Below are 22,482 nucleotides of genomic sequence, written 5' to 3'. Positions count from 1 at the left end.
TATATGCTTATATATAGCTTTCATGTCGCTTATATATATAGCTTTCATGTCCCATTAATAATGATCTCTGAAGTTTATATACACTTATAAGGATATGAACAAAGTCTCTGAAATGGGATGTAGGTTAAAAGAATTCCCTAGTTTGGATGGGTTTTATTTCCACAAATAAAGGGTGTTCACTGAAATGCTAAAAATTAATTCCTAAAAGACAAATAATATAAGGTACACAAAATCCAGGTAAGGGAGTTAAATCTTACAAATCCAAACTAAGTCTTTAAAACACTGCTTCTTGATATTCTATTTTAACAGAGAGCCTGGCTAAAATATGTTAACTGTGCAATTATTAAAATGGAAGCTCTGTAGCAATACACCACAGTATCTCTCAGTATGTAATGTTAAAAGAAATTTGGCAGAAGACAATACTCACATGCTGTAAGAGGTACAACTCCCAACCACGCAAAGGCCACAAGTGTATAATGAAACCAGTATCGTATTGCTGTACCAATACTTGTTACCAGTCCAGCAAAAATGTCTTGGATTGGAAGCCTGGAAGGCATATCTGGGGAATAAACTGAGAGAATGTATTTTATAGGCAATGTTAAAAACCAATTTAAGAGTACTGAGGGAAGACCCTTGCTAAATTCTGAGATATGTACAAGAGGTTACCATGACACCATAATTCTAACAGTTCATTTATGTGTTTTCTCCTTACCCTTCTGTAATTCTGTGGCAGAAATCTACAAACAGAGAATGATGAGGAACAGGAAGATTTTAAATAACAGAAGTCAGCTGCTTTAATCCTTTGAATTAAGACCATCAATTCCAGTTTTTTTCTATTCTTTTTTTTTTTTTTGATAAAGATCAAGCTAAATAAGTCAAATGTTGAGGGAACGTAGTCCTCAGAAGTTGGTGGACAAGAAGAGGGCTTGACTGCTAAAATCACCATATAAGTACAGAACAGACCTTAAAATCAGATTAGAACACTTTAATTTTTCAACAAGCAACCTATCATTCAGAATGAAACTCAAAAGTTCTAATAGGAAAATGAATGACAACTTACGATTCCTACAAAATTTTTCATTCTAACAAGTATTAAAAATTAGCTTGTTTGCTTCGAAACTAAGGTCCAAACTCCAGGTTCAAAGATCACTCCAGTAAACTCTTTTCAGTGGTAAGCAGGAACAATAATTTGCACTTCCAAACAATCTATGAATATTTTGCTCCACAAAGAGTGGCCTCTAGCACTTACCCCATGAAATTAATTTTTAAGGAAGAGGCTGGCCAGAAAATTGGTTTCTTGAAGAAGAGCAAGGCAACTAAGCACCAAGCAAATCAGCAAGCAGACAGGAATATTTACGATTTTTACAAGGCAGCTTAAAATATCATATACCAAACAAATGGAGCTTTGTTATTGGACTACTAAAATTCTGTGGCCCAAAGACTCATTGAGACTTATTTTTTTCTACTAAAAATTCCTTTGCCCTGATCAGCCCCAAAACAATCACTTAATCAATCTTGAAACCACCTTGAAAACTACCTTGAATATACAGTGCTGAATTTAAGTTCTAGCAAACAGTTGACAGGTAGATGTAATGTACAGGAGAAATAACAAAATTGTTGAGTATTTCAGGAAGAGTTCTACTTTCAAATAAACTTTATATTAAAACTGAATTTAAGAATTTGTTTCAGAAATAAGCCATCTTTAGGAGTCATCATATCAAACTGCAAAATGATGTTAGTTATGAGGATGTTAAAAAGAACTATGAACTTACTTGGTGTGAAAGCAAATCTGTGTTTGCAGAGTTCACAGTATTCTTTTCTGCTATGTTTCAGCCACTGAACTAAACTGTAATTACAAACATTTGTGAATACAAAGTCCATAACATAGAAAACTTAACATAATCCTATTTCATAGTAAGGCTTTCTCCTGTCCTAAAAAATGTTACAGGATTGTGCTTGTTCGTGACATTTTAAATTCAAAAATTCAAAGCTAATTTTCTATAAATATACAATATGTATACAATACAAAAATACCTTGGGAATTATATGCAAAAATCAGCATAAGCAACTAATGTAAACAGTGGCAAAAATTGAGCACTGATCGTTAGGGTTTTTTTCTTTCCACAGGAATAGGATTCCAAGGTTGCTTTGACAGGAAAAGCTAAGACAAAACAGTTTGTGCAGCAGAAAATAGGTAGTTAGTAAATATCCCAGTATTTCAGCAAATTCAGAGGGAGGAAATTCAGAAAAGGAAAGAAGCTCTGAACCATTATCCCTGTAACAAAGTTGGGTACAAGCCTTGGTTCACAGCCAGGTCCAGACCTAGGAATACTATGCAGTTAAGTATAAGGTGGCTATCTCCACTCCCCTGCAACCCTTCCGCATACTGCGCTTCTCTAATACCAACCTACTTTCTGTACCTCAATCTTGTTTATTTTGCTGCCTATCCCTGTGTCCTAACCCGACTTGAAACTTCCTCCACCTTCACATCTGACAGACCACAAATCTCTCCACCTTCAAAAGCTTCCTAAAATCACATCTCCTCCATAAGGCCTTCCCTGACCAAAGCCCTCATTTCCCCTATCCACCCTTCCCTCTGCATTTGGATCAGTACTTCTCAAGTACTTGATAGGAACCTCATCCCCAGCTCCAGAGCATTTCTATACATATCCCCTGCCCTTTCCCCTAACATATTTTAATGTCTTTCTCCCTCTCGAGATGACTGCGACGGATTGTTTCTACCAACGCTATTTTACTGTACCTTCCCAAGTGCTTTGTATTCAGTAAGTGCTTAAAAAATGCCACTGATTAATCAATCTTTAAAAGGTAAGCTTTATGGCTAAAATTAAAATTCCTTTTTATTTATGAAAAATCAATTCTGTACCTTGCTAAATCAATCAAAAAATAAGCATAAATTAGGATTTTTCTAACAGGCCAGAGAAATGAAAGCTCTCTTTAAAACGGCATTTAAAAAAGAGTTAAGTGGTTTGACTATAACTCAACATTTTGTGATCAATGACATTTGATAATTTACTGTGTGCACAGCACTGTACTAAGCACTTGGGAGAGAAGGTAGGCACAATCCCTGCCCAGATGGGAAGCAGCATGGCCTAATGGAAGGAGCATGAGACTGCCAGTAAGAGGACCTGGGATCTAAACCCAGTTCTGCCACCCCTGCCAGCAGGGAGTATGACCTTGGCCAAGTCATTTAACTTCTGTTTCTCAGTTATCTCATCTGTAAAATGAGGATTCAGTACCTGTTTTCCCTCCTACTTAGACTAGGTGCCCCCTGAGGGACAGGGACCATGTCCAACCTGATAGTAAGCACTTAATAAATATCACTAATTATTATTACGGCACTTCCACTCTAGAGGAGTTTTAAAATTTAACCATTTTGATTATGGGCAGCTTAAGCGAAGACAGAAAATAGCAGCTAAACCAAATTGAAGCCTCCCTTCAAGGATCAGAGATGAGCCTCGGTCACGAGACTACAGGACCTAGAACCTGCATGGGGCTGATGGCTTGTCAGCACTACTCACCCTCTTTCATGCGAGTAGGGAGGACAGGGGTGTGATACACTGTGACATGCGTGAGCAGTTTTTGCCAGCTTCAGGCACAACTGGGAGTAGAGCCCACGTCTTCCCATCTCCAAACTACTGTTCTACCCACTGAATCAAGAGCAGAACTACAAGCCTGCTTAACCCCAAAAACACTAGAATGCAGCAAACTACATATTTATCCTCTTTAAAAAACATAATTCAGGCATTCTCCACACTTCTCGTAGATTTCTTTCCAGCTCCTTTAAGTAGATCAGGACTCCTGAGAGCACTGTAATTTAGGAGCAAGAATGAGCTCTTGTTGTGCTTAGTAAGTCTTGGTGTCCCTGGTTGATTCATAATTTAGGGCACTGCTCCACAAAATTGGAATTGGCCCTCCCAGGGATTTCCACTTTTAGGATGGGGGTGGGTGGTCAGGAGGATGTTGTTTTCTAGCTTCTCATCTCGAGGAGAAGGGGAACCAGGAAAAAGAGAAAGCAATCTCTCTGGCTTCTCTTCTGTAAAGAAGTCCCTTTCCTCTTCTGACCATGCTCAGCTCATCCCCTCACAGAGGGGATTTTAGCACACCCAATCCTCCTGAAAACATGGAGTTGGGGGGGGGGGGGGTCACAAAACCTCACACTGGGGAAAAATTGCATTCTCTGATGCTAGGCACAGATGCAAATGCAGTGTCTTCTGATGATGCAGATGACCCTTATCCTGACAAGCTCTCTAACAATGATCGAGCAAAAAAACCTTAAACATCACCACTTACACAGAAGGGTCCCCCAAACTTCCTTAAATTGTGTGGGTTCCTCTTTTTTACTAGCAGTAACTGCTTCCCCGTCCATTAGGAGGAATTTTTAGCCTTGCCAAAGTAGTCCTTAGCTTGGAAAGCCGAGGCCCACTGATTTAGAGGAACAATAGATTTAGTCCGTGAATTTCCTACTGACACAATTGTACTGGGAAAGGAGTAACGAGGATTTTGGAGAATCTAGTTTTGATTTTCATCTACATTAATTTTGGGGAACAAACTATTTTTAAATGTAATTTAGTTAAAAATGGGCCTAATAGTCATGAAATATTTTATACCAAGCAGAATCAAGCTCTATCTAAATAAGCAGGACATTTTAATTTAAGGTCACACTAAGAAATGTTTTGATTATAATGGAAACGGGCTACAGATGTAGCCCACAGAAGTGTTCAGAAGCCTGTAGAATACCTCCAGATGATCAAGATCATTAAAAATCGCGAGACTGCATGTTACTGGATAACATAATCCAGTATTTATCATACTTCTAGACTGCATAGTCTCACCTATAAAAACTGGTAAAGGCCAAAAAACCTTAAAATACATTATGGATGTTTTGTTTTAAAATTTTCATTTTTTTCCCTATTTTTTGCTACTATGTTATTTTACAGAACGAAACACTGGTATATGGTAAAAGGTAATTTTTCAAAATATATTATAGAAGGGAAGCTTACCATTCTTGATGGATAAATTTAATACTGCCAGTGCAGACACATGGATGGTAAAGTGGTTTCTCAGGCGTTCCTTCTGACCGACACACTCTGCATATATCTGCTGATCAAGAGAAGAATCTCATTAATTTTGCGATTCGTCTTTGTGATTAAAATGAACCAGAAACTTGTAAAGAATAATGCTAATAAAATAAGGATGTCACTCTGCAAAGTAACACACCAAATACTGTTTTAATGTGAACTATAAAACAGAACTCTGAAAAAGGAATGGCAAGGGATGCCATCATTTTTCAGAAAGAAATGGGACACGCGACACCAACTAAATCCAAAAGGACTTGCTACCAACCTGACCTGCCATCAGTGATATTTACTGGACAAGGCCTGTAATAAATGCTTAATAACCTGTCCCCAAAGGCTCAGGCCCGATGCTAGTAGAAGAGAGGGTTGACTTACATTATCACCATACTAATTAACCCAGAATTGTTCTTTGTGCTTCTGATACACTTATCTAAAATGGGAAATAAATCCCACTTATCTACTCACAGGTTAAAAGGCTGAAAAGCAGACATGAAGGACTAATGAACTCTGAAAAGTTGTAACTGCTACATAAATGTTAAATAGTAATAGAAATATTACATTTTACTGGCGGCACTGTTACTCTAACAGATTAGAGATTATTTAGCTAGACCTGGAAGTGACAAGAGATTACCTCTTATCGTTTGGCACCTAAAGGATAGCTGCATGTATCTCATTAAGTACTGCCTTCATATTGCATCATTTAGAGAAAACATTCCATCTTTATTACAGAAAGTCTTCTATCTATATACTTAATGTCTGAGCGGAAGACCAAAAAATGGTCATGTTTATAGAGTATTGACTCTAAAAACAGTGGTTAGTATTAAGAACTGATAATAATTAAAGGATGCTTATCCATTTGGTTAAAAACCACTCTCAAATCATTATAAAACTTAGGAAACACCAGGTATTCCATCTGCTCGATTTCCTGGGCATTAATTTCCATAAACAAATACATTTTGAATGTGAACCTAAATTTGGCCACAATCTGCTTAGCATGACCACAGGCATCCCAGAAGTACACTAGGTGCCAAAATAACACAAAGGAACACTTTGCTGCTTCAGCTTTCAACCTTTCCTGTTTTCAGGCTGATTCAAGAAATCTCTTGTCCGATGTTACTGACTACTCCACTCTTCTAGAAAGCCTCTCAGCTCGATTTCTCTGACACGATACTCTCTTGGACAGCTCCCCATCTTTAACTGCTTGTTCTCGGTTTTCTCTGCTAGCTCTTCTTTCTCCCTCCCTTAGGGTGCTCTATGGGATTCCACAGCAATCTGATTTATGTCTCCTACTCTTCCTGGCCTACTGTCTGACCTCTCACAGAGTTCATCTGTTCACAAGGTCCTGGCTACCATTTCTCTGAAGCTGACTTCCATATCTACTTCATGGTCCCCAGCCTCTCACTTACCTTAGTCTCACATTTCCACCTATTTTCAGAACAGTTTCAGATGTTTGACCCGTCAGCGCTTTCAACCTAGTATGGCAAAATTGGAACTCTTCATCTTCCCTCCTAAGCCTACTCCTCTTCCTGTCATCCAGGTCAACATCACTATCATGCTCCTCTGACCCAGAAACTCACATCTTTTGCTGTCATCTCTGAATCTGACTTTTACCTCCCAGTTCAGTGTGTCTCAACTACTGTGGGGTTTCCACCACCAAGTTCTCTGACTCTGCCCTCCACCCCAGTTCAATCATTCACTATCACGTAGCTGGCTAACTGTAGCGGGCCTCCTTATTTGCCTAACTACCAGGCATTCCCTTTTTCACCATATCCTACACTCCGCTGCCCAGATCACCTTCCTAAAACCTCACTCGGAATGTACCACGGTACTCCTCAAAAGTCTCTGAAAGAAACCCATCTCTCTTTACAAACAAACAAGCTCACAAGCTCCCTGTCAGCTTTTTACCCACTACACAATTTCCGCTCCTAACAGTACTCACACTCAACTCTTCTACCTCCAACTCATTGCTTAGCCCCATCACCACGTGAAAATTCTTCTCCCCTTGCCTGAGGAAAAAGACTTTACAAGTCATGGAGCGCATCTGGGTGGAATGATGTAAAAAAATCTGCCTAACATGGTATCTCTAGGAATGAAACTAACAAAGAGATCTAATTTCTAATATGTGTACAAATTCACTGCATGTTAACAGCCAAATGTTTACACTCCGGTCCCTAACAAGATGGGAAAGTCCCTTTCTTCGTTAGAATGCCACATTCAAAACCCATGTTGTAAAACCACTGTCTGAGCCCCTACCCAGGTGCACAGGAGCTTCTCACAAAACAGCATTGGGCTGTATCCCGACACGTGTCAGAAGATTTCCCTAGTTCTGCTACTAAATTCGATCCAAAACATGCTGAATACAAGCACTGTGATATGTTTTGCTCAAGTGACTAGAGAAAGGCCTAAAATCAATTTGGATGTAACTAATGAGTGAAGAGAGTAATAATAATAATAATAATAATGTTGGTATTTGTTAAGCGCTTACTATGTGCCGAGCACTGTTCTAAGCGCTGGGGTAGACATAGGGGAATCAGGTTGTCCCACATGGGGCTCATAGTCTTAATCCCCATTTTACAGATGAGGGAACTGAGGCACAGAGAAGTTAAGTGACTTGCCCACAGTCACACAGCCGACAAGTGGCAGAGCTGGGATTTGAACTCATGAGCCCTGACTCCAAAGCCCGTGCTTTTTCCACTGAGCCACGCTGAAACTGTGTTCACTGCAAACACAAGCTCCTACGATACCTATGGTTTAGAAATGGGCTTCAACCCCCTGACTGTAAGCTTCTTGTAGGCAGGTAATGTGCCACTTCCTTGTGGGCATGGAACCTGTCCTTCCCAAGCACTTAATACTATATCCAGTGCTCAGTGGGAACACAATTAATGCTGTTACTACTGTCCACTGTAGAATGTTGCTCCAAATTTAATTTGAGAATAGAATAGTGCACAGTACCGGAAAGTGACAACTTACATTTGAAATAAATCTGCATTTTAAGAATGACAAAGGAGTAATATGTATTAAGCACTTACTGTGTGCAAAGCACTCATCTAAACACTGGGAAAGAATAGACAGATAAGAAATAGCCATGGTACCTGGCCCTTAAAGGGCTCACAATCTAAGAAAGATCGAGACTACCTTTTTGGAACCCAGGTGACGTCCCTAAGTGGGTTACTGTTTCAGGTCCAAATGACCCATTAGTTTAACAGTTAAATCAATATCACGAGTATCCACCAAGATACATATATGACACACCTTCTGATGGTACATATATAGTAAAAGTTCCTCCCACTGCAATTGTGTTCTTGCAAAATACCATGTAATGTGAAACGATGGGTAGCACCGAGACAGAAATAGAAGGTTTAGTTCTTGAGTTCTCAAGTTTCTCATTTAAAAAAATATATATTACTGAATAATACAAACTGAAAATAGATTTATATGCATCTCTGAGTGGATGTGTTTGTGTCTCAGTGCACCTGTGGACCAAAGCGGTCTAAATTTTTTCTCTCGACACTCCTCTCCCTAACAGTCCCATCACAGCTAACACCACCACCAATTTCCTCCAAAGGCTGAAACCTTAGTTTTCAATGAATGGTATTTATTGAGTGCTCCCTGACTCATTCTCTTCCAACTTCCAAAGTCTAGTTGCTTCTCCAAAGCATTTATCAGATTCAAACCTTCCTCTCCATCCAAATAACTACCCTGCTGATCAGGCACTTATCATATCTCAGGTAGGCTACTTTATCAGCTTTCTCACTGGTGGCTATATGCATTCAGCCTTCTTCCCTCGGCTGCCAGAATCATTTTCTAAAACTCTCTACACACATCTCCTTCAAAAATATTTATTCATTAACCATTCCTCCCACATCAAGCAAAAGCTCCTGACCATTAGCTTGAAGGCTCTACACTAACACCCTTCCTTGCTCAACCACACTTTCTTTCTCCCAAGCTTAGCTCATTGAGCTGCGTTCTCAAGTCTCCCACCTCTGACTTTCTGCTCAAACCTTGCCTCCTACTTGGAACTCCCCCACCCTTCCAATCTACCAGACCAAAAAATTTCCCCCTATTCAGAGCCTCTTGAAATTCCACCTCTTCCTGGTTTTCCCGGATTAATCTTCCTTCTCACCTCCTCATATCCTCCCAACTATCATCAAGTACTTCTGCATTCAGTCCACCCACTACATTTTGGTACATTTTGATTCACATACTCTATTTAAAGCACTTAATTGCCTCTGATATTTGTTAAGCGCTTATTATGTGCCTCTGCATCTTCCCATCCTCTTACCTGTAAATTATTTTGTGTTAAACCTCCCCGAACCCCCATAAAGACTGTAAACTCCTGCTCGATTATTTGAGGGCTGGGATCCAGGCTTCTCACCCTACTCTACTGTCCCCCAAGCCTCAGTAACTTGCTCTGCAGTCAATCAACACTATTGATTGGGGCAATGTAAGCCATCCTAGTTGCCTGTCCCAGTTTAGGTCCTCGACTTCACCTGATCTTCCTAGTGCCCTCTAGATGTAAGCTCCTTGCGGGCAGGGAACATGTCTGTTTATTGTTATATTGCACTCTTCTGTACTGTGCTCAATATGACTGAATGAATATCCCTGCTTCTCTGCCTGCTTATTATTAAACCACAGAAGATGAAAGAAGTACTCATCTGCTATGTTAAATAATAATCACTGCTGCATTAGTTAAGTACTTCATTTGTGCCAGGCACTGAACTAAGCGCTGGGGTGGATACAAGCAAATTGGGTCGAGTTCCTGTCCCAGGTGCAGCTCACAGTCTCAATCCCCATTTTACTGATGGGGTAACTGAGGCACAGGGAAGTGAAATGACATGGTTAAGGCCGCCCAGCAGCCAAGTGGCGGAGCTGGGTTTAGAATCCATAACCTTCTAACTCCCAGGCCTGTGCTCTATCTACTACGTCATGCTGTTTTCCTGACTGCGCATAAACAGTAGTCTTCAAGTGCCCAGAATGTTTGTAGACACAAACCACAGTTAAAGTTAACCAGGGGGTAAAGCAAAAGTTTCCTACTTAAGTCAAATCTGCCTTTGTAGGAGGCAAGGAAGAAGCAGGCTATGGACCCTGAGAGAATCTTCACCCATCCAGCCACGGAATGGTTTAGCGTTTTGTTGAAACCCTGCTGCAAAAACAAACTCTTATAGGATTTTACTGTATTAAAAATGTCAATATTATTGTATTAAGAAGAGATAAGCAGTTATTCCTCAAGGACTAATTAGGGAGTTCTGCACACCTATCTCGGGAAGCACAATCTGAATGCCAGGCTCAGTGAAATGATTAAAGATGAGGAAGTGGCTGCACTGTTACAGCTTTTTCCAAGTTCTGAGGCAGTAGCTAGCTCCATTCCCCCAACTCCCATCTCAGTTCTGAGGTAGTTTGCCCAGAGAAAGGTTAACTGTCTGGATCTGCATCACCATGTCTCTGGTGGTTGCAGGGAAGATTACTACTAACCACAGGGAATACAAGAAGTCTGTTCTTTTCCTCACCCTTACTATGTGGGTGTATCAGATACCAATCAATCGTATTTACTGAGCGCTTACTATATGCAGAGCAGTGTACTATGCACTTTGAGTATATAACAGAGTTGGTTGAGATACTTCATTTACATTTTCTTATATACTTACTGTATATACTGCTTTATATTTAATATAGTTGAACAACAGCTTTAAGATAATACCTCGATCAAATAAACAGGACCAAAAATTTCAAAATTATTCAGGAACATTATCCTGTAGTGCAGAGGCTGCTTTCTTGAAAAACCCCATGTTAACAAAAACTCTCAATGTAGGTTTCACCAGGTCCAACAGCACACGCATACATCTTCATATAAACCTTGTCTTCCGACAGCACAGATCGGACTCACAAAGTTGGATCAATCTCCCAACTATTACTTTTATTATTATTACTTTTACTTTTCAGAAATGCTTTTAAATACATAATCTATACACTTAGGTAGTCAAATAAAATATTTATATCATGAATTACTTCAACACCAAGATATTCCTAGGAAAAAAAAATACACAATTCAACTATAAGGACAAGATTTGGTGATTATTTACGGGGTGTGGGGGGGGGGAGTTTTATTAATCTAGAGTCAAGCATGTGTTTACAAAACACTAGCCACAATTTATCTGAACCTGAATGTACTACTGGATTCTTGATTCTGGAAAAGTTGTTTTTTTTTTAAATCTTCATTCACTTAAAATAAACATTTAATTTCCCCCTATCAGTGTAATTGTCGTGTACAACAAAGATTCGGTTGACTCAGCTTCCTGAAGCCAAAAACTGCCCGGAATTAAGCCTTAAAAGATGAACAAACCTCAACCATGAACAAACAAATAAATTCTCACCCATTTGCTTATACACCTTAGATGTACAGTTCAAATTTTGTGCTATTGATTTTCATTTCAGTTGTGTTTTACAGCAACCAGTTACCTATCCTTCAAGAGATGTATCTTGATACGGTCCAGTTATGTCCCTCAAAAATGCGGCTTTAAGGTGGGGGTTAATTTTCTCATACACTTGGACACAGCTAGAATCCATTCCAGAACCAACCCTAACGTGAAGGTCAAGTGTTAGGGCTATGTGTAAAATCACACTGCAAACTCTCCCAGCTCCCCCTTTCATATTCTCCTTCCCCTCCCCTGTACCTAATGGCTTTCCTGTCCTGTCCCTCGCACCAAACTCACCCCACTCCTCCCCACTACATATGTCCTCCAGTACTTTCACTCTTTTTCCCAACTTCTAGGACCAACAGTGCCCTTGCAATGCTCCTCCCCATTTCCCTTCCTCACCTGTCATGTCTCCAAACAACTTGAAAGAAATACGATGGCTTCTTCTCCATTACCACTTCTTGTTTTGATATTTGGAATCACCTCTCAATGTCAATCTCTGATGTGGTGCGGTTCCCTCTGTCCCCCTCATTCCTCCCACTTTCATCACTGTTTCCTTGTTCCTCTTCTAAATAGGGGGCATCGTTCAGAACTTCTTACCATCGTCTATATTTTTTCCCTTCGATATCAGAGCTTTTTGCTATCTGTGAACACCTCCCAACTCTAAATCAAAACTACTTGATCTATTTTCCCCAAATTTCTTTCCAATGCTCAGATTTCACGGCTTTTGAAGGAACCAATAATCTCCACAAAATACATCTTTGTTCTAACTTTGACTCTTTTTACTGCATCTAACCACTACTCCTCACTCCATATTACAATCTATCCCTCTCTGCACCTCTACAACCAAATCTATAAATTTCAAAACTTTTGCAGTATTTTTATTATCACCTCTCCCTTTTCATTAGTCTTTCAGGTACCTGTCAGCCTTAAATGTCTCTGTCCTCTGCTTCAAACTTTAAGTACTTGCTTGATCTGCTAATCTACTCCTGGCTACACTTTTCACATAAAAGACATGTTCCCCATTCCTTCACGAAGATTTCTCTGGTGTCAAAATGTAGTTTGCATATTTAAACTTCCACTGCTCGTTGTGGGCAGGGAATGTATCTACCAACTCCGCTGGTACAGTGCTCTGCACGCAGTAAGCACTCAAATATGATTGACTCATTGATTATTCCTCGGGAACCATTTTCCCTTTACTTCAGTCTCGCCTTTAAGACACTTCCTTCCAAGTCTACTCTGAGACATCGTAAGCAGACTGATAGAGAAAACCGGGGCTAATTAGTCCCTTTACTTGAGTCAGCCAAAAAAAAAAAATCATTTGAAGGTATGACAGCCTCAGTTTCTAAAACTGCTTATCCATATCACAATGCTAATTGTGAGAAGCACTGTGGGCTAGTAGAAAGAGCCCAGACTTAATCCTATGACACCTTTTTAAAAGTCACCCAACTGCTCTGTCCCTTAGTTTCCTCAGGAATAAAATGGGGATTCAGTACCTATTTTCCCTCCTGCTTAGATTGTGAGCCTCAAGCGGGACAGCGATTGTGCCCAACCCAATTATCTTGTATCTACCCCAAAGCTTAGAACAGTCCCTGGCACACGGTAAATGCTAAATACCAGAATTATTACTAGGTTAACAATAACTGCCTTGCTGTAACAAAATTCAGAGAAATACTAACCCAAACCAATGAAATAATGCTGGACTCATTTCCTTTAGTCCAGACAAGAAATTCCACAAGCAAGGCAAGAAAAAAAAACACGTTACCCTTATACAACCAAAGAGTAAGTCTAAAATAAAAGTACTTCTATGGGTTAGAACTTTCTACCACCACTTATTCCTTGGAAATTGAGTAATGACATTATCAACCTTAAGCCCAACCTACTTTATGGCTCTAGGTTTTCGATCTACCCCAGAAACCTGACTGGAACTCTCTAAACCAGGCCCGGGCGCAACATCAAACTCAAATGGCAACAAGAGAATCACCAAAACACAGTCCAAGATGCAGTCAGTTCCCCGGAATCGAAGCGTGCGGATCACAACACGGCATCACAGGATGGGAGGTGGAAGAAAGCAGGAGAATAAGCAGCTGGTTGGGAAGGCAGATAAAACTTTTAAAAGGGCGTAGAAAGACAGTCCCAATATGGCACGGCAACTGATGGCTAGGAGGTAACTGCAGCACACAAACCAAGCTGCTGTGTAGCAATTAAGAGAGGAGCCAAGAGACTGATTTGCCACAGCATCTATACATGCCCACAGTGTGGATGACAGTAAGAGTGCAGGTTGCATGGACAGCCTTTTTGGCCTCACCCCGAGGCGATGGACATTTCAGTGACACCAAAAACCACTTGTACATGCACATACAAACTCCCCAAACGTTGCCAATATTATAGGTAAATCTTTCAAAGTATAAACTATGGGGTCTCATTTGAAAAATTTCCCCAGTGATACTGAGTAACGCAAGATTTAAAAAGGATGACAGCACCACTGACTGAAATCACACGCTCCCCTTTGCACAGGTAATAACTGCATAAATTGAGCATCTACTGAACTAAGCACTGGGGAAATAAAGAGACAGATGACCTTTCCCTATCCACCGAGAGTTTATACTCTAATAGGAGGAGATGGTCAAAATGTGCGGGCAGCACAACAAAGACCGGATAGGGAACAGAATAGATTGATACACCAAAAAAAGCACCCATTACAAGAACTAGGTGTATTTCATAGATCAAGAACAAGGTTATTTTCTTAGAGCTACATATAATAATGGTATTTATTAAGTTCTTACTATGTGCCAAGCATTGTTCTAAGCTCTGGGGTAGATACAGGGTAATCAGGTTGTCCCACGTGGGGCTCCCAGTCTTAATCCCCATTTTTTCAGACGAGGTAACTGAGGCACAGAGAAGTGAAGCGACTGGCCCAAAGTCACACAACTGATAAGTGGCGGACCGGGGAATTGAAACCCATGACCTCTGACTCCCAAGCCCGGGCTCCTTCCACTGAGCCAAGCTGCTTCTCTATGTGAACCTGAGTTTGGAAAAACTGTATTACACGTTACTAAACCTGATACCAGGAAAAAAAAAAAAAAAGACTATTAGAGACTCCTAGTGAAGATATTAGAGAAAATATTTTGTGACATCTTTTCCTCCTGAAGTGTTTCCACAAGGATAGACCTAAAAGCATTTAAGGCCTAAAACTAAGAGTGTTTGATCATGCCTTAAGCCTAGTCTTAGTGGGCTAATTTAAACGTGCCCCATTAGAATAAGCTGTGCGAGCAGAATCATTTTTTAATTTTTTTTTTTTACCCTTTCCAGGTGTTTTCTATAAGTACCCCAAGAAGGTGCTCCATACTGCTAGCACAATTAATAAAAACATTTAGCACTTGACGCAGACTACTTGGAATATTCTGCTAAGGCTTGATTCTGCGGCCAATGTGACTGTGCTCACCCAGTTTGGTTTACAAGCCGCAGCCCCAAAATAAAACACCATAAACAGCCTTTTATCCTGACACCCTCCCATTACAGAACCCAAAGCTCGTTAAACGGGCGGGAGACTCCAGGGCCCATCGAGGTTCGAGGAAAATGACATTTTGTAATAGACTACGTCCTCATCATTTGTAATATTTCAATCGTGGTTAAAAAAAAAACAACAACAAACTGTGGTTTATAAAAACTAGTTTCCTCCAGTGCAAACTACTAAATGAAGTCCAACCACAATAACCAGAGATAACTAGGACGACTACATAAAGAGAAGGGAGAAAAATAAAGCTGCGGAGAAGACGACAGGATTGTGCAAGGATGGTCTCTCCCTGTTGCTGAGTTGTGCATGCCAAGCGCTTAATAAAGTGCTCTGCACCCAATTATTGCTCAATCAATACGACTGAAAAAATTAAAACCTAAAAGGGGTGGGGGAAAATGCCCTGAGCGGCCCGCCCCCGTCAAGTAATTATCTTTTCATCTCTTCCCCCAACTCAGTAAACAAACCGCTTCAGAACCGGTCTTTTGGAGGTAACAAGCACTTAAAAGCATATATGTGTGTGTGTGTGTGTGTGTATATATATATATATAAAGTCATATATATATATATAAAGTCATATGACTTCCCCATAAATCGGGGGCGGATTTTCACAGATAACTTTGAAAGTCAACAAAGAAACAGGGCGGCCAGGGGGCCGGGGTGGGGAGGAGACACCACTGGCACATTTAAAAAAATAATCATCATCATGTCGGTGTTTTTTAAGCGCTTCCTACGCAGCAAGCACTGTTCTAACCACTGGGGTGGTACAAGGTCATCAGGTTGTCCCACGTGGGGCTCACAGTCTTAAATCCCCATTTTTCCAGATTGAGGGAACTGAGGCCCAGGGAAGTGAAGTGATTTGCCCAGAGTCATACAGCTGACAGGTGGCAGGGCCGGGATTAGAATCCACGACCTCTGACTCCCAAGCCTGGGCTCTTTCCGTTGAGCCACGCTGCTTCTCATTCAATAAATATATATTCATACATACTCACATATGGATACATGACTAAATAGATACATTTATATACACATGTATACACGTATAAGCATATCTTTACATATAAATGCATGTGTGTATAAATAAATATATTTACATACACATACATATGAGTATATATAAATAGATATTTATATTTACATGCAAATATGTAGAAATAAATACATATTTCCGCATATGCCTACATGTATGCCTGCAAATATATATGTATAGGTGCATAAATATATATTTACATATCTATGCATATACGTATAAATACATATTTGCACACACACCTACGTGTATATATGTATAAATATATATTTATATATGCACATATGTATATAGATGCATCTACATTTATGTATACAGTTATACGTGTATAAATACATATTTACCCATACACCTACGTGTATAGAGTTATAAATATCTATTTATATATGCACATACGTGTATAGATGCATAAATAAATGGTTATTTATACACACAGGCATATATGTGCACATATCTACCCAAACACCTACGTGTAAGGTATAAATATCTCTTTGTACATACACATACGTGTATGGATGCATACATAAATGGCTATTCATGCACACAGGCATATATGTATACTTATCTATATTTATATAGAGGTATAAATATCTCTTTGTATATGCACATACGTGTATAGATGCATAAATGGCTATTTATGCACACAGGCATATGTGTATACATATTTATCCATACACCTACGTGTATAGAGGTATAAATATATATTAGTACAAGCACCTCTGGGTATAGATGCATAAATAAATGGCTATTTATGCACACAGGCATATGTGTATACATATTTATCCATACACCTAGGTGTATAGAGGTATAAATATATATTAGTACAAGCACCTCTGGGTATAGATGCATAAATAAATGGCTATTTATGCACACAGGCATATGTGTATACATATTTATCCATACACCTACGTGTATAGAGGTATAAATACATATATTAGTCCATGCCCATCTGTGCATAGATGCATAAATAAATGTCTATTTATGCACACGGACATCTCTGCGTACAAATCTCCCCCTACACCTCCGTGTGCAGAGGAATCAATAGCTATAGGTGCGCGTATGCGCGGAGGGGCAGAAAGAGGCATCTGCCCCGAGGCAGAAATAGACGTGATCCATACGAGGGGCGTAAAATAGAGAGAGAAAGTGGGGGGCACAGGGGGTCGTTTTCTGCATTTTAGGAGTGTTATGATGGGGGGAGGGGGAGGGCACAGGGAGAGGCCTCCCTGTGCCCCGCCCCCCCCAGGACCAGCCGCCGCCGCCGCCGCCGCCACGACGGCGCCGAGAGGATCGGCGGGAAGGGGAGGAAGAGACGATGGACGCCTTCCCTTTGCTTTCCTTTCCTTTTCTTACCTTCGTCGGCGGTGTCCATGTTTCTCGGGGGGGGGAGAGGGGGGGGCGGCCCTGCTGACGCAGCCGCCGTTGCTCCCGAGGCCGGAGCCTTCCGGGCCGGGCCGGGCCGCGCCGGGTCACCGAGACGCCGCCGGAAGAGGCTAGAGCGCCGCCCACGGCCTGGGGTGACGTCACGTCCGGCGGGAGGGGCGAGGGGGCGCGGGGGGGGGGCGCGGGGCCGCGCCGAGCCGCCGCCGCGTGGCTCGAGCGGGAAGAACGCGCGCTGCCGACCCCCAGGCCCCGGGTTCGAATCCCGCCTCCCCAGGCTGGGCTGCGCCGGGGCTTTATTTCTCTCTTGTGGCTCAGTTCTTTTCAGTAGATTTATTGAGCGCCTACTATGTGCAGGGCACTGCCCTCAATAAGAAAATAGTATTGAGTGAGCACCTACTCTGTGCAGGGCACTGTCCTCAATGAAAAATTAGTATTGAGTGAGCACCTACTATGTGCAGGACACTGTCCTCGATAAGAAAATAGTATTTATTGAGCACCTACTAAGTGCAGGGCACTGTCCTCAATATTCAATAGTATTTATTGAGCACCTACTATGTGCAGGGCACTGTCCTCAATAAGAAAATAGTATTTATTGAGCACCTACTATGTGCAGGGCACTGTCCTCAATAAGAAAATAGTATTTATTGAGCACCTACTATGTGTAGGGCACTGTCCTCAATAAGAAAATAGTATTTATTGAGCACCTACTATGTGCAGGCCACTGTCTTCAATAAGAAAATAGTATTTATTGAGCACCTATTATGTGCAGGACACTGTCCTCAATATTCAATAGTATTTATTGAGCACCTACTCTGTGCAGGGCACTGTCTTCAATAAGAAAATAGTATTTATTGAGCACCTACTATGTGCGGGGCACTGTCCTTGATAAGAAAATAGTATTTATTGAACACCTACTATGTGCGGGGCACTGTCCTCAATATTCAGTAGTATTTATTGAGCACCTACTATGTGCGGGGCACTGTCCTCAATAAAACATTAGTATTGAGTGAGCACCTACTATGTTCAGGGCACTGTCTTGAATATTCAATAGTATTGAGTGAGCACCCCACTATGTGCAGGGCACTGTCCTCAATAAGAAAATAGTATTAAGTGAGCGCCTACTATGTACAGGGCACTATCCTCAATAGTCAATAGTATTACTATTACTATAATAGTAAGTATATAGTAAGCACATGCTTAGTGTAGTCCCTGCCACATAGGAAGCACTTAAATACACGGTTAGTACTCTCTCCCTGAGATGTGGAGAAGTTAAGTGACTTGTCCAAGGTCACACAACAAACATGCATTGGAGGGTGATTAGAACCCAGATCTCGTTCTTTTCAGTTCATCCAGTTCATCCGGTTCATCCAGTTCCCCAGGGCTGGGAGTTATGTAGGAGAGAAGTTGTTGTTAAGGAGATAGCTCTTGGGGAGGATTGTGATCTCTGACAGTGGAAGTGACAGGAGAAGGCTTAGTTAAAGTACAACCACTTCCCCAACCCTCCGCCTCTCAGGGTGCAAATAAACCATTTAATGGCTTACCCATGATTTTGCAGCAATAAGGTTAGAGATTCCTAAGTATTGGAATAATATTTGGCTCCCAGGAGATTCCCTTCAAATTATGCAAGCTTTATCAGGCCTCAAGGGATCAGACTCCCTATTGCGCTTAGACTAAAACGACTCCTCACCCTCCTGACAACCACGTCACTCCTTCCACGGCTATTCCAAGTTGGGCATCTTCCAAAGTGTTGATGACTGGTCTGGTGACACCAACGGTTCGTATATTTTGAAGATTAGCTGGCAAGGTTAGGTCCCAGAAAATTACAAAGCTTTTCCAGGTAGGCAACCTGCCGGAATTTAGGGAACCAAAGCCACACGACTGGGAGGATTTGGATTTTTTCTTTTGTTTTGCTTTTGAGGAGAGGGAATGGAGAGAGAAAAAAGGGGAGGGAGGAGTAGGCAGGGGGAGTTTCCTCTCAACGTCCCCAAATGCGTGGAGCCTGCGTTTCAAATTACATTTGCATATATTTTTATTACCCTATTTTTTTTGTTAATGAGATGTACATCCCCTTGATTCTATCTTTGCTATTGTTTTTGTCTGTCTCCCCCTATTAGACTGTAAGCCTGTCAATGGGCAGGGATTGTCTCTATCTGTTGCCGAATTGTCCATTCCAAGCGCTTAGTACAGTGCTCTGCACATAGTAAGCGCTCAATAAATACTATTGAATGAATGAATTAAATTACAAGCAATTCTAATAGCTCACCCGCTCTTACCCCTCCCGTATTTTGGATATGAGTTTAATGACAAGTTGAATAAGTAGATTCCATTTACTGTCTGACTGAGTTTCTTATTGGAGAGTTTCCTGCCATGAAATTACCTGGGTGGACGCTTCCTTAATTATTAAGTAGATCCCAACTCAAAATGGTCTGGCAATAAGCACAGTGTTTGCACATCACCTTTTGTTCCTCGTGATCCCCAGTGGCCAATTCCACCTCATCAAACCACTCCGTCACCTTATGTCGGCCCCTCTATTTTGTTCTCCTCAATATTCTTCCGTATCTGCTCAGTCAGTCAATCTGACTACAGCAGAGTAGTTCTGATCCTTCTGATCTTCTCGTCCCTTCTGCCCTGCCCTTTGGGGTTCAGGCCGAGGCGGGATCTGGTGGGATGATTAGCGGCTTCAATCAATCATATTTATTCAGCGATTACTGTGTGCAGAACACTGTACTAAGCACGAACGATGTACAGAGTTGATTGACACATTCCCGGCCCACAGTAAGCTTACAGTCTTCTTTAGAAAGCCCTGTTCTCTTTAATTCTCCTGTCTCAAACCACCCAAGACCTGGCCTTGCTCCTTGAGCTGTTACTCATCCTTATTTCTTCAATCACTGTTGGTTCCTGGTCCGGATTCTTTCAAGTGTTTAATTACTTTCCTCTTAACTTGCCCTTTGAATCCTGTCCCTTTTGCCTGCCTCATCCACCAATGCTCTGTACAACGTTAACTGATACCTGTCATGCTTATGCTATGGATAAGAATCTGCTTTTTGGCTCTAAAGAACTGCCCTACTTCAGAATGAATAATTCTACACTGCAATAAACCACTTACTGAGAGTGAGTAATCAGCCTCTTTTTCAGCTCCTTCAGTTCATGGAAGGCTTTCCTCTAGTAATACACTTCGCAGCATATGTGAGTTTCCTTGAAGTAATTTTACTAGGAAAAGAGTTCGTAGCGATTCGGGAAGAAGTCATTCCGCCCAGTCACCTTGAGCCCTTCCCTCTAATGGCCTTTTGCTAAGCAACAAATCACCTTTTAAAAGGTGCAGAGGAAACTTATCTCTCTTAGGAGTGAAGAAATAGCTGCCCATTACTTTCGGGATAGAAGTTTAGTGTGTCTCCTCCTGCGGACATAATAATAATAATAATGTTGGTATTTGTTAAGCGCTTACTATGTGCAGAGCACTGTTCTAAGCGCTGGGGTAGATAGAGGGTAATCAGGTTGTACCACGTGAGGCTCACAGTTAATCCCCATTTTACAGATGAGGTAACTGAGGCCCAGAGAAGTTAAATGACTTGCCCACAGTCACATAGCTGACAAGTGGCAGAGCCGGGATTCGAATCCATGATCTCTGACTCTAAAGCTCAGGCTCTTTCCACTGAACCACGCTGCTTCCCCAATTTAGCTTCAGTGTCTAGAACTCTTTGATTTTTAGCCAAATATGTCTTCCATCTCCTTTCCTACCTGTAGTAGTTGATTCTCTTCTCTGGGATGATGTGCATTGCACTCTGGTTATTACAGCGATTTGCAAATTCAGTGGAAGATTATTCCACACAGAGTGCTCTTCTCTTCATTTAACATGATTGTCATTATTATTATTATTATTACTGTTACTGTTATATTTGTTTGGCGCTTATTATGTCAAGACTATTTCAAGTGCTGGGGTGATAATAATAATAATGTTGGTATTTGTTAAGCGCTTACTATGTGCCAAGCTCTGTTCTAAGCACTGGGGTAGATACAGGGTAATCAGGTTGTCCCACGGGAGGTTCACACTCTGAATAAATGAATGCTCTGCACAGAGTAAGTGCTTAATAAATACTCTCATTATTATAGGCCTTTGCTTTCTCCAGAATTCCTCTTCCCCTGAGTGAACTCTCCCCTCCACAGTTCTTCTCTTTCACAACTTCTTAGAATTTCTCTCATTCAATCATATTTATTGAGCGCTTACTGAGTGCAGAACACTGTACTGAGTGCTGGAAAGAGTATTCAGGTGGAAATTAGACATGAACCCTGTCCCTCGAAGGACTCACGATTTGTACAGAGGCACTCTGAGTGGGGAAATAGGGAGAGTAAATCTGTCAGCTCTGCCACCTGTCAGCTGTGTGACTGTGGGCAAGTCACTTTACTTCTCTGTGCCTCAGTTCCCTCTTCTGTAAAATGGGGATGAAGACTGTGAGCCTCACGTGGGACAACCTGATTACCCTGTATCTACCCCAGCACTTAGAACAGTGCTCTGTACATAGTAAGTGCTTAACAAATGCCAAAATTATTATTATTACTTGGGACAGTAGAATGTAACAAGTTGGTAGACACAATCCCTGCCCACAAGGAGCCTACAGTCTAGAGGAGGATACAGACCTTAAAATTATGCATATGTACACAACTGTTGTGGGGCTACCCAAGTGCTTAGCAGAGTGTAAGTGCTTAGCAAATGCCATTCAAACATTTTGTATTAAATGATACTGTTAAAATAATAATGATGATGGTATTTGCTAAGCGCTTACTTTGTGTCAAGCACCATTCTAAGCACTGGGTTGAAATATTGGGTAGGTGATTGCAAGGAACAAATATGTCTTCTTAAGAAAATAGATGTGTAGAAAACACTACTGCATTTTGCTTCACAGAACCTGCTTAACAAGTGTGGTCATGTCTGTGTCAACAGTACTGGGAGGGTTCACTGTAAATAGCTTTGAAGTCCTAACAGCTTTTTGTTGTGTTCGCTGGAATCAGACCTTTGTTTCCTTTAATTTGTTCCTGTTCCGTCCTCTGGTG

General features: G+C 41.1%; 1 protein-coding gene across 3 annotated transcripts in view; it reads right to left on the bottom strand.

Annotated features, from left to right (window-relative positions):
* MARCHF6 (membrane associated ring-CH-type finger 6) overlaps positions 1-17,539 on the bottom strand; it is a 54,304-nt gene extending 36,765 nt beyond the window's left edge. For 2 of the 3 annotated variants that reach the window (XM_029053699.2, XM_029053702.2), the window contains exons 1-4: positions 17,404-17,539; positions 5,022-5,121; positions 1,773-1,846; positions 428-571 (exon numbers count right to left, since the gene is read on the bottom strand). In XM_029053699.2, coding sequence (XP_028909532.1) covers positions 428-571; positions 1,773-1,846; positions 5,022-5,121; positions 17,404-17,422 — 337 coding nt within the window. In that variant the 5' untranslated portion in view covers positions 17,423-17,539. The remainder of the gene's footprint in view (positions 1-427; positions 572-1,772; positions 1,847-5,021; positions 5,122-17,403) is intronic. The other variant, XM_029053701.2, reaches the window with a different exon arrangement.
* Between the last annotated feature and the right edge of the window lie 4,943 nt (positions 17,540-22,482).

The sequence above is a fragment of the Ornithorhynchus anatinus genome, chromosome X3 (genome assembly GCF_004115215.2).
Source record: "Ornithorhynchus anatinus isolate Pmale09 chromosome X3, mOrnAna1.pri.v4, whole genome shotgun sequence".
NCBI classification, from domain to species: domain Eukaryota; kingdom Metazoa; phylum Chordata; class Mammalia; order Monotremata; family Ornithorhynchidae; genus Ornithorhynchus; species Ornithorhynchus anatinus.
The sequence above is the reverse complement of the archived record's forward strand: the minus strand, read 5'-3'. Positions and strand labels throughout refer to the sequence as shown.